This window comes from Apus apus, chromosome 1, assembly GCF_020740795.1.
Source record: "Apus apus isolate bApuApu2 chromosome 1, bApuApu2.pri.cur, whole genome shotgun sequence".
Taxonomy (NCBI): Eukaryota; Metazoa; Chordata; class Aves; order Apodiformes; family Apodidae; genus Apus; species Apus apus.
This window is the reverse complement of record NC_067282.1, coordinates 205,198,511-205,216,353: the sequence shown is the minus strand read 5'-3', so window position 1 is coordinate 205,216,353 and position 17,843 is coordinate 205,198,511. Positions and strand designations below refer to the sequence as shown.

At 48.6% G+C, this 17,843-nt stretch overlaps 1 protein-coding gene across 2 annotated transcripts in view; it reads right to left on the bottom strand.

The window, feature by feature from the left end:
- COPG2 (COPI coat complex subunit gamma 2) overlaps nt 1-17,843 on the bottom strand; it is a 27,008-nt gene extending 9,165 nt beyond the window's left edge. Inside the window, exons 1-15 of one of the 2 annotated variants that reach the window (XM_051612211.1) lie at nt 17,762-17,843; nt 16,245-16,297; nt 14,795-14,875; nt 14,560-14,631; nt 13,413-13,492; nt 12,616-12,691; nt 12,032-12,124; nt 10,734-10,820; nt 9,531-9,688; nt 7,642-7,775; nt 6,842-6,909; nt 5,575-5,763; nt 4,659-4,754; nt 3,483-3,726; nt 1,133-1,208 (exon numbers count right to left, since the gene is read on the bottom strand). In XM_051612211.1, the coding sequence (XP_051468171.1) occupies nt 1,133-1,208; nt 3,483-3,726; nt 4,659-4,754; nt 5,575-5,763; nt 6,842-6,909; nt 7,642-7,775; nt 9,531-9,688; nt 10,734-10,820; nt 12,032-12,124; nt 12,616-12,691; nt 13,413-13,492; nt 14,560-14,631; nt 14,795-14,875; nt 16,245-16,297; nt 17,762-17,798 (1,544 nt within the window). In that variant the 5' untranslated portion in view covers nt 17,799-17,843. The remainder of the gene's footprint in view (nt 1-1,132; nt 1,209-3,482; nt 3,727-4,658; nt 4,755-5,574; nt 5,764-6,841; nt 6,910-7,641; nt 7,776-9,530; nt 9,689-10,733; nt 10,821-12,031; nt 12,125-12,615; nt 12,692-13,412; nt 13,493-14,559; nt 14,632-14,794; nt 14,876-16,244; nt 16,298-17,761) is intronic. The other variant, XM_051612220.1, reaches the window with a different exon arrangement.

Below are 17,843 nucleotides of genomic sequence, written 5' to 3'. Positions count from 1 at the left end.
TGAAAAATTGGCTGAGTGCTCAAGCACCCACCTTGTTTTTCAATTACAGCAGGAGGTTTATAAACAGATTCTTCCTCCCCCCTGGGAACTTGCCTCCCTCCCCACGTGGCTCAAGTCCCTTCTCGCAGCTGTAACTCATGTGCACCAAGGCTGGGGCTGCTTTCTGCTTCAAGCCCTTCAGGATTTGAATGATCCCTCATGCCAGAGAAGTCAAGACCTGGCAGGATGGGTTTACACTGTTTGTACACAGTGCTGTGCAGATGGAGAACATCACATTTATGGCACAGACAAGGAGGCTGAATGGTCTTAATCAAGACAATCACAGAATTGTCCTGCTTGGAAAAGACCCTTAACATCACCCAGTCCAACTGTTCCCCCAGCCCTGCCAAGGCCACCACTGCCCCATGTCCCTCAGCACCATCTCCAGGGCTTGGAAACCCCTCCAGGGCTTGGAAACCCCTCCAGGGATGGGGACTCCCCCCCTGCCCTGGGCAGCCTGGGCCAGGCCCTGACAACCCTTGCCAGGAAGGAATTGTTCCCCAGATCCAACCTCAGCCTCCCCTGGCACAACTTGAGGCCGTTCCCTCTGGTCCTGTCGCTTGTTCCTGGGGAGCAGAGCCCGACCCCCCTGGCTCCAACCTCCTCTCAGGCAGCTGCAGAGCCAGCAGGTCTCCCCTCAGCCTCCTTTGCTGCAGGCTCAACACCCCCAGCTCCCTTAGCCACTTGCTCTAAGATTTGTTCCCAGACACCAGCCTGCAGAATGGGAACACCTGAAATCACAACCCAACCATACCTAAGTTATTTATGAGTAACATGGAAATATATTTTCTCTTCAAGAGATACAAAAAAAAGTACCAAAGCACTGCAGACTTATCACCCACTGAGGAATGCTCTCTGATCAGATTGCTACCAGATGTTTCCATGACAAACCACACCCATCATTTGCTTATCTCCAGCAGTGCTTTGCTCCCTATGGCCAGGAGGGAAAGACATGGAAAAGGAATGAAGACACCAACTCCTCTACTGGTACACTGGAACAACTCCAAGGCAAGTTCTGACCTTCCTTCTTCTGTGGATCCAGACAGCCCAGTGTCACCCAAAAGCTCAGCACAGCCCAACCACACCCACTCACCTCTGCAAGAGCACCAAGATGCTTGGAAGAAGATTCTCATTCTGGGCACCAAACTTAGCCAGGGCACTCACAGCAGCTAGAGAAGAAAGTGGAGATGTCAGAGGTGCTCAAGCCACACACAGCAGATTCTCAGAGCCATGACCAAAGCACTGTCTGTACTCTTGTCCTGAAGCTCTAATTTACACAGGTTTTCACTTCCAGACAATAACATTTTTAGTGTTATGGAAAGGCTGAACTATTTCTGTATTTTCAAATGGAAATAGTTTTGTGTCAGGGGGTAAAGAACAAGATCAACTTAACAGCCCTACAACTGCTCTGACAGAGCTCTCTAACAGAGAAGGGCAATTCAAGCTCCATAGAAACCGAGACTGGTTTGGGTTGGAAGGGAAATTAAAGATCATCCAGTCCCACCCCCTGCATGGGCAGGGACACCTCCCACCAGACCAGGCTGCTCCAAGCCCCATCCAACCTGCCCTTCAACACTGCCAGGGATGGGGCAGCCATAGCTTCCCTGGGCAGCCTGGGCCAGGGTCTCACCACCCTCACACTAAAGAATTTCCTCCTAATGTCTAACCTAAATCTCCCCCCTTTCAGTTTAAAACCATTCCCCCTTGTCCTATCACTCCCTGCCCCTATAAAAAGTTGGCTCCTCTGCCATTAGGGTGGCTCACACCCCCAAATAAATCTCTCTTTCTCACACAGAGGTGACACATCCAGGAGTGACTAGGGCAAGACTGCATCCAGTGACTTTGCAGGAGCTGAAATCCCCCAACAACCACCTACTTGGAGCCCATCTGTTGAAACTGATCTAACTTCAGCTCAGCATTGGCTTGAAGAAATTCCACATATAGAGAGAAGGCTCCATAAGGAAGTAAAAGCCTTATGGCCTTGGTGATTAAAAAAAGAATCTGTATTTTTACAACCCCAAAGCTTCTGGACAGCAACCATTCTCTAAGGGATGTTTCGTGTGCTCCCAGGTCACGGTTTCCTAACTGTGACCAAAAGAGTTGTCACCAAAAATCAAATGCAATCTGGACTAGGCTGTATTTGTCAGCTTGTTTTGTCTCTTCCCTCCCAGTGGTACTTCCACTTCCAACAAGCAGGAGATCAAGCCAATGCTGATGTTCCTCCAACACCAAGTCCAAGTTGTGAAAAAAGGCTGAACAGTCCTCAACAGTTTGTGGCAAAGGATCTACAGGAAAAAGTATCCAGCCTGCAACAATTCCTTCTTCTAGGAATCCTTCTCTTATGGAGTGGAGTTTTCTAGATAAAAAGATGTCTAAAGCAGACAATTATGCTTCTTAGGGAAGTATCATCATCCCCTCTTCACTTCTGGGAGACATTCAAAGAAGGGACTAGAAGCTCATGCTGACCTCATGAAGTTCAACAGGAGGTCCTTAAACTGGGTGGGGGCAATCCCAGGCACAAATCCAGGCTGGGCAGAGAACGGATGGAAAGCAGCCCTGAGAAGGACTTGGGGGTGTAGGGGGAGGAGAAGCTCAACAGGAGCCAGCACCGTGTGCTGGAGTCCAGAAACCACCCTGTGTGTCCTGGGCTGTCACCAGCAGAGTGACCAGCAGGGCCAGGGAGGGGATTGTCCCCTCTGCTCTGCTGAGACCCCCCTAAAATGCTGGGGCCACCTCTGGGGGCCCAACACCAGAAGGACATGGACCTGGTGGAGAGAGGCCAGAGGAGGCCTGTGTACTGGGAGGGCTGGAGCAGCTCTGCTCTGGAGACAGGCTGGGAGAGTTGGGGTGTTCAGCCTGGAGAAGAGAAGGCTCCAGGGAGACCTGAGAGCACCTTCCAGTGCCTGAAGGGGCTCCAGGAAAGCTGGGGAGGGGCTTGGGACAAGGGCAGGGAGGGATGGGAGCAGGGGGAAGGGTTTCCAGCTGGCAGAGGGAGCTGGAGCTGAGATGGGAGGGAGAAATTCTGGGCTGTGAGGGTGGGGAGAGCCTGGCCCAGGTTGCCCAGGGAAGCTGTGGCTGCCCCATCCCTGGCAGTGTTGAAGGGCAGGTTGGATGGGGCTTGGAGCAGCCTGGAATGGTGGGAGGTGTCCCTGCCCACGCAGGGGGTTTGGGCTGAATGATTTTGAAGGTCTCTTCCAACCCAAACCATTCTATGACTCTATGATATGGTTCTAATATATTGCTTATGTTCTGCAAAGCAAGAGGACCAAGTGCTGATGCTCAGATGGTATGGGGAGTTTTAAACTCATTGTAGGACAAAAATCACAGGGGATGCAGGTAACAGCTCCACAGAACCACTGCCTCCCACCCCCAAGACCAGCTCAGCCCTGAGACCTCTAGCAGAGCTGAGAGATGAAACCACCAAGTGTTGGAGCTGCACTTACCAGCCCTCACAGCCTCGTTCTCCAGCACCACCCGGTTGAAGATGAACCTGATGTACTTGGAGGGGGATGGAGTCCTTGGCCCCTCCTTCCCCAGCAGGTGCAGGATCTTGGTGGCCAGGACAGTGTGTTCACAGTCTTCAATGAACTCACAGAGGTGAGCCAAGCCCGACTCCTTGCTCTCAGGGTTCTCCTCAATGATGCTGATTATACAGTCCACAATGGCTCGCTTGTACTCAAAGCCACCCTGGGAAAGGGAAATCAGGGACATTGACCCAGCAGGCAGAGCTCAGACCAGAGCTGCCCAGCACTCCTCACACCTCAAATGCCTCTTTCCATGGAGGAAAAACAAGCATTTGTACAGGAAGAAACAAGAGAAGACACACTGGGTGACCTAACAGGGGCTCCCCAGGCCCTCCTCACACATCATCTGAGCATCTCTTCAGATCAGGTTTTGATTCATCAGTTCTAATTCACAAGCACATTCCAGACAGGTCTGATCCACAAGACTCAGGTAATTCTCCTGCTCTACTGTGCTCTCATGAGAACCCCCTCTCTGCAGTGTTGGGGTCCCCAACACAAGGACATGGAGCTGCTGGAGAAAGTCCAGAGGAGATCACTGAAATGATGGGAGGGCTGGAGCAGCTCTGCTCTGGAGACAGGCTGGGAGAGTTGGGGTGTTGAGCCTGGAGAACAGAAGGCTCCAGGGAGACCTGAGAGCACCTTCCAGGGCCTGAAGGGGCTCCAGGAAAGCTGGGGAGGGGCTTGGGACAAGGGCAGGGAGGGATTGGAGCAGGGGGAAGGGTTTCCAGCTGGAAGAGGGAGCTGGAGATGAGATGTGAGGGAGAAATTTTGGGCTGTGAGGGTGGGGAGAGCCTGGCCCAGGTTGCCCAGAGAAGTTGTGGCTGCCCCATCCCTGGCAGTGTTGAAGGGCAGGTTGGATGGGGCTTGGAGCAGCCTGGAATGGTGGGAGGTGTCCCTGCCCGTGGCAGGGGAGGATGGAACTAGTTGATTTTTAAGGTCCCTTCCCACCCAAACCTTTCCATGATTCTACAAAGAAGCTCTTGGCAGCCAGTCAGGCCCCACCACTGCTGTGTAACCACTGCCATAAGACAGGAGGGACCCTTCAGTATCTCTCAGAGCTCCCTGCCCTTGACTACACAAAAGTTTCCAACATACATCATCCCTGAGCATATTGGAGAGGAAGGTCATCATGACGCTGTGTTTCCGAGGGTATTTCTGGCACAAGGCACTGATAGCCTGTACTACCACTACCTGCAAAACAAGAGAGGGATGTTAATCACCTGCATTTATTTTGCTATGAAAATTCCAGGCTTCTCACTGCCTCAAGTTGTTCCCTTGGTGTGTTCAATTCACATATGAAGAGGATAAAAACCAGGTGGTGGGCCCTGAGCATATGTTAACCCTGGCCTGGCCTGCTGCACCATCTGGCTCTGCTACAAGGACTGGATTCAGGATGAACTACATTAATTAAAAATGTGCTTCCTCTGCCCAGTGATGATCCTGACCTAATTACATTTTGTCTTTAAAACTCTTTGCAGTTTTAAGCTTGTCTGATTCATTTTCTCATAACAACAATAGCTTCAGCTCACTGAACACTAGGGGACAATGACTTTCTGTTCTTCAAGGTGACTCCATCGTTTCAAAAGGGACAGGTACCATCCTGAACCAAGTTATTTCCTGACTTGATAGTGATTAAACCTGAAAAATTAGGTAGCAATTTACAGTTCACACTTATTTCCTGACTACATATCACACTGAAGTGATCCAGACTCAAAGAGCAGAGCTGAAATCTCTCCTCCAAAGAGGCAACCAGAAGGCAGTGGAAAGATTTTACAAGCCACTGCACAGGAGCCAGGAATTCACCAAACATTCATCCTTCCTTGGAGTGGTGGGAGGAAATGACACAGTGTATTTAAGTTGGAAAACAGAGAATTACACCTTCTGAATTTCAAGCTGGCTTTGCTCTGTCAGACTAAGTCACTGGGGGATTAACAAACAGCAAAAGCTTCAGAAAAACAAGAATGGGAGAAAAACCTGCAGGTGGAAAGAGCAGAGGCCTCCAATGCCACACCTTAAACTCATCTGATATCTCTGACACGAAGGAGGAGATCTGTTTCATGAGCCTGTCTACACTGCTCTCACTGCCTGTCTTCAGCAGGGTGGTGATGGCCAGGGTGGCAATGCTGCGGTTGGAGTCGGTGATCAGGTTCTCCAGGTCCAGGTTGCAGGCAGTGACTGCAGATGGATGCTTCATGGCCACCTGTGGACAATGCAGTTCCTAATTACATCAGAGAAACAACACACTCTACAATTCAAAACTTTGGACGGGGTAAGAATTCAAGACTTTTTGTTTTGTTTTCAGGCACTGCTCTATTCCACAGGATTCTGACTAAACCTACACTGACCCCACCTGGAGCACTGTGTCCAGGTCTGGGGTCCCCAACACAGGAAGGACATGGAGCTGGTGGAGAGAGTCCAGAGGAGGCCCCGGAGATGATGGGAGGGCTGGAGCAGCTCTGCTCTGGAGACAGGCTGGGAGAGTTGGGGTGTTCAGCCTGGAGAAGAGAAGGCTCCAGGGAGACCTGAGAGCACCTTCCAGGGCCTGAAGGGGCTCCAGGAAAGCTGGGGAGGGGCTTGGGACAAGGGCAGGGAGGGATGGGATATGGGGCAATGGCTTTAAACTGGAAGAGGGGAGATTTAGGTTGGACATTAAGAGGAAGATCTTGGCTGTGAAGGTGGTGAGACCCTGGCCCAGGGTGCCCAGAGAAGCTGTGGCTGCCCCATCCCTGGCAGAGCTGAAGGGCAGGTTGGATGGGGCTTGGAGCAGCCTGGAATGGTGGGAGTTGTCCCTGCCCATGGCAGGGGGTTGGATCTAGATGATCTTTAGGGTCCTTCCAACCAAACCCAGTCTGAGATTCTATGATCGTATGACTGCAGACAGGATACAATAAAAGCTCATTTGTTTCAAAGTGCTTCTGTTTTGGGGTTCAGCTTTGAGACCAGAAGGTTATTTCCCTCACACACACCTTATTCCCATTTTTTGCTGTATTAAATATCCAAGACTCTGCTTCCTTACAGCTGAGAGCTCATGAGTTACCAGTTTGTTACAGCCCTGGGGTCCAGAAATGGACAAACATCACTGGAATACAGAAAAGATTTCTGTCACACCAGGAGATTTGGTGTGGAAAAGCCAGTCAGATGGAGTATTTCCAAAGACAGTAATGACAAGAGTAGCCCCTCTGCAGTAGGTAACACACCCTCAGGCACTCAAGTCTGGCTTCCTGTGATGCTCAGACCATCTTGTTGACTTGTTCAGCAGGTGTGTGGGAAACACTCACTTTGTTAAGGGTCCGTACAGCTGCGTATCTCAAGACAGGTTTGGGAGAACTACAGAAGAGCTGCAGCACTGGAAAGAGCCAAAAAACAACAATCAAAAGAAGCAACTCACAACAAAACGTTACAGAACAGACTGTTTAACAAAGAAACAGCTCCCAGTACTGCAACTCCAGGCACCAGTAAGGTGTGAGAAGCAAGAGGTGAGAGCCCTGATGACCACACCAGGTGAGGAAAGGGAAGGTACCTTGTGCCAGAGCTTTGGTATCAAGAGGTGCAAATAGTTTAGTGACAATTCACCTCAGCAGAAAACCAGACATGGTCTCTTTCTGAGAAAGAGAGTGGGGAGGAAAGTCTAATGTATCCACACGAAACTCTCTGTGGCTAAATGTTCATGCAGCTCTATTCATAAATTATCACCAGCTTCACGAGCCAGTTAAAAATAACCTCCTGGTTTTCACTTTGTCTCAGGAAGAGGCAGTTTGTGTAGTCACCTGTGGCACATCTGTGCTACCAGCTTCTCCTGTACCTGCCCTCACACCCCAATTCCCTGCAGCTGGAGAAAGGCAAAGCTCATCCTGTGCCACCTCTAGTGCCCCTTCTCAAAAGCTGTGGATGAAAAGGGGAAAAGGGATCAAGCTGCTTCTCACCCCAAATCCCTCTTACTTGGGGAAAAATCAGAAAACTGGGGAAAAAAAAAAAAAAACAAACAGGTTTTGAGTCCAGTTTTTTTAGTCATGTTGTGCTGCCTCTTCCCACCCTTTCTGTCAGCTCCAGCAGGGGCGCAAAGGGCTCCAGGACCCACCTGAGACAGCAGGTGCCAGCTCCCTGGCTGTGCAGTTGGGGAGATGGATGATTGCAGAAGCAGCTTCATAAATCACCATCTCATGCTTGTTCCTCAGGCAGCTCTCAATGAAGTCAAACAGGGGGCTTTCCTGGCTGCAAATAAAACATTTCCCACTCACACTGCATTTCTGGGAACCTGAAAAAAGCAGTTAGTGTGCTGGCTCACGTTTCTTACACCACCACATTGCTCCATTCACACTTGAATTTAAACTTCTGATTTCATAGAATCATAGAATCCCAGGGGTTGGAAGGGACCTCGAAAGATCATCTAGTCCAACCCCCCTGCCAGAGCAGGGTCACCCAGAGCACATCACACAGGATCCAGGTGGGTTTGAATGTCTCCAGAGAAGGAGACTCCACAACCTCCCTGGGCAGCCTGTCCCAGGGCTCTGTCACTCTCACAGTAAAAAAATTTTTTCTGATACTCACCTTAAACCTCCTATGCTCCAATTTGTATCCATTACTCCTTGTCCTATCACTGGTCATCACTGAAAAAAGCTTAACTCCATCTTCTTGACACTCACCCTTTACGTATTTGTAAACATTGATGAGGTCCCCCCTCAGTCTCCTCTTCTCCAAACTAAAAAAACCAAGCTCCCTCAGCCTTTCCTCATCAGGGAGATGTTCCACTCCCTTAATCATCTTTGTGGCTCTGTGCTGGACTCTTTCAAGCAGTTAATTAATTATTAAAATTAAAATTAATATAAAATTAAATATAAAATTAAATATTAAGTAATTTTAATATTTAATTAATTTAATGTTTAAATAATATTAAATATTTAAATAATATTAAATTAATATAAAATTAATTTACTGTTTTTCTATTCATCTTTACATTATCTTCTTCCAAGCTAGAACTGCTGCACTCCAGAAATAAATACTTTATTATTTCCCACCTCTGTCAGTGCCAGGTAAGAACAGCAGGGATCTATCTCTTTATATCCCAACGATATAGGTCCTTATTGTAACTGAAATGCATCTAACTAGACAAAGTACAAACCATTCCACCTCTCCAGAGGCTGTTCTGCAGCTTTCATCCTGCTCTCAGCTCAGTTTTGTGATGAGGTGCCAAAACAAATCAACAGACCCCACCACACAACTGCCACATTCACTCACACTCAGTTCAGTCTCACATTGTGCTTATGTTTTATTTTTAACCTTACTCTCTGAGTTTAGATTTCCAAAAGCTTTTAAAAAATTAATCATAGAATCATGGAATGGTTTGGGTTGGAAGGGACCTTCAGGATCATCTAGATCCAACCTCTTGCATGGGCAGGGACACCTCCCACCATTCCAGGCTGCTCCAAGCCCCATCCAACCTGCCCTTCAACACTGCCAGGGATGGGGCAGCCACAGCTTCCCTGGGCAACCTGGGCCAGGCTCTCCCCACCCTCACAGCCCAGAATTTCTCCCTCACATCTCAGCTCCAGCTCCCTCTGCCAGCTGGAAACCCTTCCCCCTGCTCCCATCCCTCCCTGCCCTTGGCCCAAGCCCCTCCCCAGCTTTCCTGGAGCCCCTTCAGGCACTGGAAGGTGCTCTCAGGTCTCCCTGGAGCCTTCTCTTCTCCAGGCTGAACACCCCAACTCTCCCAGCCTGTCTCCAGAGCAGAGCTGCTCCAGCCCTCCCATCATTTCTGTGGCTCCTCTGGCCTCTCTCCACCAGCTCCTTGTCCTTCCTGTGCTGGGGGCTCCAGAACTGGGTCCAGCCCTGCAGGGGGGGGGGTCTCACAAGAGCAGAGACCCCACCTAGAGCACTGTGCCCTGCTCTGGAGGCCCCAACACAGGAAGGACACAGCTACTGTTCACCTCCAACTCTAAGCAGTTCTGTACTTCCCATCCTGCCACTTACCCCTCCTCAGATTCCTTCAGCAGTTTGCTGGCAATCCGGATCAACAAGCAGTAGGCAAACTGGGATTTCAGTCCAGATTTAGTGAACTTATTCAGCATCTTGGAGACTGCCAGGCGGTCGTTCTTCCGGAGGTGGTAGAGCAGCCCCAAAGCATGATACTAGGAAATCAGAAACAGGGATGTGCAGGCACTGAATATCAGCTGCAGTTGGGTAAGTCAGACTGTAAGAGGGCTATTAAAGGCTGTTTCCCAGCAAAAATACCTTCTGATCTCTAACTATCCCAATTTCCTGAGAAATTATCAAGATCTGCAGTGATTCCTTCCCTTTCCTGCCCACCACAGGACAGCTTCAACATATTGCTGAAGATGAAAAGAGCCATAAAGTTCATTTACACCCTTTTCTCCCCATTCAGTGCCAGATCTTCAAAAGCTTCAGTTAACTGAATTACACTGCACAGCTACACTTGAATTCCCAGTACACTCCAACATCCAGGGCATCCCAAGGTCTTGAAATAACAGCTGGCCTCACAAAAATCCTCAAGGCATTTAGGGTAAAAGCACAAAGGAACATTTCCAGTTGGTTGCCAACTTGTTTTGGGTTTTTCCTGCCATAAGACTGATTCAGAGTAAGACCCTAATGAAGCTGCCAATTGGACAAGAACCAAGCTGATTTTACAGATTTGTTTCTGATCCTTAGTCTGGAGCACTGAATGTGCAGAAGAGTTTTCATTTTCACAGCTGTTTGGAATATTTGTGCAAAGATTTTGCTCATACAGAGATCTTGCTGATATTTGGGCTAATCTCCTGTAGCAACTGGCACATTTTCTGAAGGCCCAGACAAGAGATGCTGGTGTTCTGGGAGGCAGTGAGATCATTTTTTTAAGCTTACTGAAAACTCTGCAACAGCTGCTGAGAAACAGCAGCATCCAAGCTCTCAGGTTAGCAGGGAAGGGCACTAAAGAGACAGCTCTCAATTAAGAATCTTCTACTGGGAACAAGGAGAAAAGAGTGTTTTTGTTGTTTGGTTTTTTTTCAAACAGTTGTTTCCCTCAGGTCACAATTCTTGTTTTGAAAAGAGTAAGGGAAAAAAAAAAGGAAAACCAGTGGGGTTTTTTTGGAGGTTCTCCCAAGAACTCCCAGAATACCCTGAAAACCCTGTAGTAGTGTGTGTAGAGCTCTCTGGGACAAGCCCCCTCCCACATACCTGCACCATGACACTGTCACTCGAAGCTGCTTCTTGAGCTTCGTTGATCCACCGTTTGACCACGTCATAACTGATCTTCATCATGTGCTGGAAGAAGCCACAGATTGAGACTGCAGAGACACTACCAGCAGAAGCACAGTGAAGAACCACGAGCCCTGGTTGTGATTCCTAAGCTTAAAAGGCCTCCAGACAACCTAAGGCTTTGCTGTGTCCTACAGGTAACGATAACTCCCAAAGATACAGTTTGCACAGATGTGCCTTTTCAATGCAAAGTCACTCAGGGAGGTTCTGCTGCTGTTCAAAGAGGACAGAAGACAACACAAGGACAATTCACCTGCCTGGAGTCAGTCCAGGAGGTCTCCCATCCCTGGGGATGTTCAAAACCCACCTGGATGTGTTCCTGTGCGATCTGCTCTAGGGAATCCTGCTCTCCCAGGGGGGCTGGACTAGATGATCTCCAGAGGCCCTTTCCAACCCCAACTGATTCTGTGAAGCAGCTTTGTTTGCACCCTCAGGCTCTACTGCACCTCATCAGCTGGACCTCATCTCCTGCTCTGCCTTCCTGGTTCACCAATGCAGCCAGTCTCTATCCTCTGCACCTATAACCTACTGGCTTTCTTACATCTCACTCCCAGACCACTCTGCTTTCACTTCTGTTCTCCTCTTTCAGAAAAATATTAACCTAACAAGTTAATATTTCCAGACTTTTCTCCCAAGCAAGGGAGTGAAAAAAAAAATAAATCAGCTTCTTCATCTTGCCCTTCTACTGCATATTAGCAAAAATAGCCTTCACCTGCAGTCTTAGCAGGGCAGCAATCCCCTGGGCTTGTTTTTGCAGAGCACAAAGCAGGCTGCTGTTATCACCTGCTGCTTTTCCCACAGCACAGAACAAGTTGCTTTCTCTTTCTCTCCCCAAACTGATAAGCACTTTCCCAGTCATCACCCTGCTTGACTTTTCCAAACAGACCAGGTTCCTCCCCAGAGAAATTAATGTTCTCCAAGAACTGCAGAGAGAGAGATGACTGAGAACTTTGCACTTTAAGTTATTCCAAATGGTGTCCTCTAAAGCAAGAGAATTTGAGGAGGGATTTTAATAAGACAAGTCTGCTCGAGACAAAGTCCATTGCTACTTTTTTGTTGTTTATTTTCCAGTGAGGAGACAAAGAAAAGTCATCTCAAAGGAAAAGGAGAGGAAGAAAGAGCAAATCAAAGGTCAGACAAAGCTACATATGGAGCAGATGAGCCTTCCCAGCCACAAGATGATGAACAGATTTACAATCATCTCCTGCTTTACTTACTAAGGAAGACACGAGTGCAGAACTAGACACACTGGGGACTTTGTCCACGATGGCTTGTTTCATGTATCTCTCAATGGCTTGTAACATTGTGCCCTAGGGAAAGGAAAAGGGAAAATGTTGATACTTTGGAGGCAGGGCAGAAAAGCATTCCATGGCAAAAAAACATGCACAGCATCTTCAAAAGGCTCTCAGGGAAAAAAACCTTTGTTTAACTGTGAAAATGCAAAGTCTTGCAAAGGAGACACAAGTATCAGCTGCTCAGTCGTGAAGGTTCAATGTCCCTGCCCATGCAGGGGGTTTGGAACTAGCTGATCCTTAAGGTCCCTTCCAACCCAAACCATTCCATGATTCTACAATCTAAGTCTACAGCAAAGCAAGCTCAGATCGGAAACCAGAGCTCCCAAGCTCCCACCTCCAACTCCACACTTCCAGCCCCACAGTGATCCCCACCCCTGCAGAGGACTTCCCAACAGTCCTCCCTGAGGCAGCAGTTTTGTTACTGCTATAAAACCAGAGCAGGGGAGAGAACAATGTTTGTGTTTTCAGGAGACACTTCAGCTGCAAGGGGTGTGATGAGCACTTACATCGGTGATCCTGCAGAGGGCTCGGATGGCCGGGCCTCGGTACACATCCTCCTTCCCTGTCATGTCCTTGGTCAAACTAAAAAAATCAAAGACACCCCTGTGAACCCTTCTTAAACATCTCCAAGACCTGCTCAGTAGTTAGCTGTTTGAGAGTTATCAATAAATCAGATTCTATAGAAATAGAGAACGTTGCAAAATGCACAGTCCATAATGCTGCTTGGCCACAGGACTGGTTTGTTCAGCTCAGCCATTCTCCATCTTGCTGTAGCTCTTCCCTCTACCACAACAGATTCTGGTTTAGATAATTGCTAAACAGCTTTAAAAATGCACACATGAAATGAACCAAACACTCAGCACATGACACAGACCCAACCTTTGCTCTCACAACTGCAATTGTCTGTTCTCTACGTCAAAAAACAATTGATAGCTCAGGTGGTGGACTGAGGATATCTTTGCTCTGCTCCTCCCTGACTGCTCTGCCAGCACCAGAAGCCACAGCCAGAGTTTTCACAAAACCAGTAGTTTAATTTTTAACAAAAACCATCACAAACAAACAAGAAAACCAACTAGCAACTGATTGATAAACTGTAGGCAGCCTCTTGCTTTTTTTAGGACAGTGTAACCACACGGGAGGAGGAAATTCACATTTCATGTGTTGACACAATCTCTGCCATGTGGAACCATTTGTTTTCCCTTGTAAAACACAAGTAGAGAAAAGCAGGGCAGGTGAAACCAACAGCCACAGATGTAGCCACTTGTTTCAGAGCTGTGACACTGTTTTCTGTCAGCTCTCCTACCTGCTTGTGACAATGATGACATCCTCAGAAATGTTGGCCATCTCTTTGATGGTGAGGTAACACATTCTTCTAAGGGTTTGCTGGGGAAGAGCAGAGCAGAAAACCATTACACCCAGTGGCAATGATGAACAAACACCTCCTACAGGTTTTAAAAGTGAAAGAAACTTAAAATTTAAATATTCAGCTTTGAAAGTTAAATAGAGCACCCTCTTCCCCACTTGTATACAAAGTTATAAGCACACAAGTAAAACTATTTTTGATACTTGGTAACAGCCTTACTCCCAGTAACCAAAAAAATCCAGAAGAATATGAGATTTAATACCATGTAATGTTGTAAGAGCTTTAAAACCAATTAAAAGCTTTAAAACAAACTCCCTCTGATCTATCTTACTGTTAAAAATAGGAACATGCAAAGACACTTCAATTCTTTGAGAGCAAATTCCACATTTACATGAAAAAACCCAATTTTCTGAAATATAGATATGAGAAAGGTCTCAAACACTGCACTGCCAAAATTGCCACTCCATTTTTCAGCAGCTACACACACAACCTGCCCCAGTCTCTATAAAAACCTGAAGAGCCAGTTCATTGTTAACACAAATGAATGAGACCCATCACATGAAGCACACTCCTCTGAGTTCTTACACTCTCTGCAAAAGAGAGCAAAGGACTTGACATTGGGCACAATCCAGAGCTTCATCCAGCATTTTTAGGATGTTCTCACCCCTTGACTCCACACTGACTCACAAGTAGAGTGAGTTGTTCCAGAGAATTTCACCTACAGGCAACTTTTAAATTCTATTTTGAGTTAAGCAGATGAGGATTATTTGCAACTGTGACAAAGAGTAATGAAATTTGACTGTTTTGTATATCAAGGCTTTATTCACATTCTCTACAACAGTAATTCCACTAAAAAAAAACACCCAAAAACCAGCACCAAAACCAACCTGCAGCAGTAACTGTGTTATTACTCAGACATTTGTTTCCAAACCACTAATTGCCTCCAGCAGGTACCTGTTGTGCAGAGCTTGTTCCCTGAAGAACTTGCCTCGCCCTCCTCCCACATCCCAACATCCAACTGGTTTGCAATGACTGCAAATCCAGACAAAACCAGGGAGGCAGCAAGTGGCAAACACCAGGTACTCACATCATTAGATTGAAATAATCTGGTCATTGCAAAAAAAGCTTCTGTGGCTTCAGTGGTTCCAAAGTGTTCACCCTGAGAACAGCATAAAAGCAGGGAGAGAAAAACCACTGTCATCATCCATTTCTGATCTCCCCCTCTCAAAGCTGACAGGGAGAGGTACAAAAGTTCTTTCCCAGTTATCTGAAATCAGCCTCAGGAATATTCATTCTGGCTGGGAAGGAAGAGGAACAGTTACCTGGTTCAGCAGGTAAAGGATCTTGGTAAGGATGTGCAGGCATCTTCGTGGATTTAAAGGGGTCTCATTAAAGATACGAGCCTATAACCACAGCACAAACACTATTGCAGCAGGACCCAACAGTCATGATTTCTCTTTCATCATAAAAAGTAAAGCAATTTGTTTTCTAACATGTCTTTTATCACTTTTTTTTTTTTTTCATTCTAAAAACAAGCCCCAGGGAGCGGATTCCTGCCCCTCAGCTCTCGGGTTTGGATTGCTGGATGGGCAGCAACCTGAACAGAGGATGATGACCTGGTTTGCCCCCTGGAAGTAACAAAAATACATTAAATTAAAAAGATAACTCAGTTCTCAGGGGCTTGGAGCAACCTGGGCTGGTGGGAGGTGTCCCTGCCCATGCAGGAGGGTTGGAACTAGGTGATCTTTAGGGTCCTTCCAACCCAAACCAGTCTGGGATTCTATTAATTCCTTCCACAGCAGCTGCAGCCCAAACACTCTTTAGCCAATTAGTCTGTGAGAGCACAAGACTGAAATGAGGTTCTGACTTCAAGCTCTTTGTGACCACCAACATTTCCCGTTATTTAACCCCACATCCACCTCACCACTTGCAACCATTCCAAAGAGAAGCAGAAAAACCTGTTCCATGGTACAGAGAGAGAGGGGAGAGATCAGGCAGGTGACCTCTTCAGAAAGAGCCCCTTGAGAAGGCCACAAAAAGGCCCCTTGGCATGGCCACACAGGATCCTTTTGGTTGGAACAGACCTTGAAGATCAACCAGTCCAACCATCAACCCAGCCCTGCCAAGGCCACCACTGCTCCATGTCCCTCAGCACCATCTCCAGGGCTTGGAAACCCCCCCAGGGATGGGGACTCCCCCCTGCCCTGGGCAGCCTGGGCCAGGCCCTGACAACCCTTGCCAGGAAGGAATTGTTCCCCAGATCCAACCTCAGCCTCCCCTGGCACAACTTGAGGCCGTTCCCTCTGGTCCTGTCGCTTGTTCCTGGGGAGCAGAGCCCGACCCCCCTGGCTCCAACCTCCTCTCAGGCAGCTGCAGAGCCAGCAGGTCTCCCCTCAGCCTCCTTTGCTGCAGGCTCAACACCCCCAGCTCCCTCAGCTGCTCCTCACAAGTTCTCCAGCCCCTTCTCCTTGAGCTCCAGCCCCTTCCCCAGCTCCGGGGCCCTTCCCTGGACACACATGAGAGGCAGAAGCCAGATCTGATCTAATCACCATCCAGAAACCCTTCAGTGAACAACTTCACCTGCACTTAAGTCACATACCTTGTGATTAACTCTAGGAGTTAATTTAACTGTATGAACCACACAAATCTGCCCATTCACAGTTTCTGAGAGTTGCCCTGTAAAACCTCCTTAACCTGGTAACACTTTCTGGAGACAAAAAAAAACCCAACACAACCAAGAGTTCAACATGATTATACCATGGTGATTCATACCTCCTGAAGCACAGCACTCTTCTCCAAATGCTGGAAGGGATTTGAGCCACTGCCTGAGGAACAAGAGAGATCTCTCAGTTAAGGAAATGAATTCTTCACAAAAAACCAACAGAGCTGAACATACAGGAACAGCTCCTACAAAAATACCTCAATGCTACAGGGGACATTCTTGGAATAACTGATGTGTTCTCTCCATCAACAACTTTAAATCCACTTTCTTAAGCTGTATAATCAGATGGGGGGGGGGGAAAGAGTCACTTTCAACATAGCTGGAGGGTGAGGAATAAAGGCTTTTACTTGCAAATTTGCCATAATCCCTCCTTTATGTAAAACTATTAACTGGGGGGGAAAGTGTTCTAAGATTTGTTTTTCATTTCTCACAATCCTATTCTGATTTGCTTGGCAATAAATTAATCTAATTTCCTGAGTGTGTTTTTGCCCAGGGTGGTAACTGATGTGTAATCTCTCTCCATCAACCCAGGAGCCTTCCATTCTGCTTTCTCCCCCCTGTCCAGCTGAGGAGGGGAAGGATGGAGCAGCTTTGCTGGGCATCCAGCCAGGGTCAACCCACCACAAAAGCAGGGGGAAGCTTTGCATTTCAGAGAAGAAAGGTAAGAAAGCCTGTCTCCTCCTTTGAGGCATCTGAAAGATGCTGAATAATTTAGTTTCTTGAAGGTGACACATCCCAACCAGCAGCATAGAGAGACCAGTCCTCTCACCCACAGTCACAGAGAAAACACTGTGAGTGGTTACAGACACATCCATCCCTCCAAACCCTCGCTACTGCTTCTGACCCTTCTGCTCCAACAGTCATTTCTCCTTTTCAGCTCATCGATTCTCCAGCTCTCAGACCTCGAGCAGAAGGAAACTGAGAACGAAGCGAAGCTCAACCCAGCCGAGAGCATCAGTTCCTACGGGCAACCCAACCTTAGCTCCCAGGCAATTTTACGGAAGGAAAACAGGCGGGTGATGGTGTCATTCACCTCCACGTGAAGGGCTTTCCCAGCCCGCAGGCTGGGTGCCTGCACACAACCACTCTTAAGACACAGCTCAAACCACAAAGGGGGGGGGGCTGCCCGTGGGGAGACGGCTGCCGCCCCAACGCGGGGCGAAGGAAGGGCTCGAGCCCTGCAAACCCCCTCCTCACCACAGCACAGCAGGGAACAGCCCCGCCAAGGCTGTGGGGACACGATCCCCTCAGAGAGCGGCCTCAAGAGACCCAGCGGCGGGCCCAGCAGCCCGGGGACCACCCCCCCCCCCCACCCCCCATCCCCTGAGGTGCCGGGAGAGGCTCAGAGGGAGCCCGGGCACACCAGAAAGCAGGTGGGCCCTGCCCTCCAAGCAGCCGCTTCCCTCCCCCGCCTCAGAGGCCGCGGCTCCCACCCCCGCCTCAGCGGCCGCTGCTCCCGCCCTCGCCTCACAGGCCGCCGGGCTGGCCCAGCGCCTCCGGACCGCTCCCCTAAGGGCCGCCCCGCCGTGCCCGCCCGCTCCCGGCCCCTTTCTCCCCCCTCCCGTACCCGACTCCTCGTCCTTCTTGTCAAACTTCTTGATCATGTCGCCGCCAGCGCCTTCCCCCCCCTCCCCGCCGCCGCGGGAGCA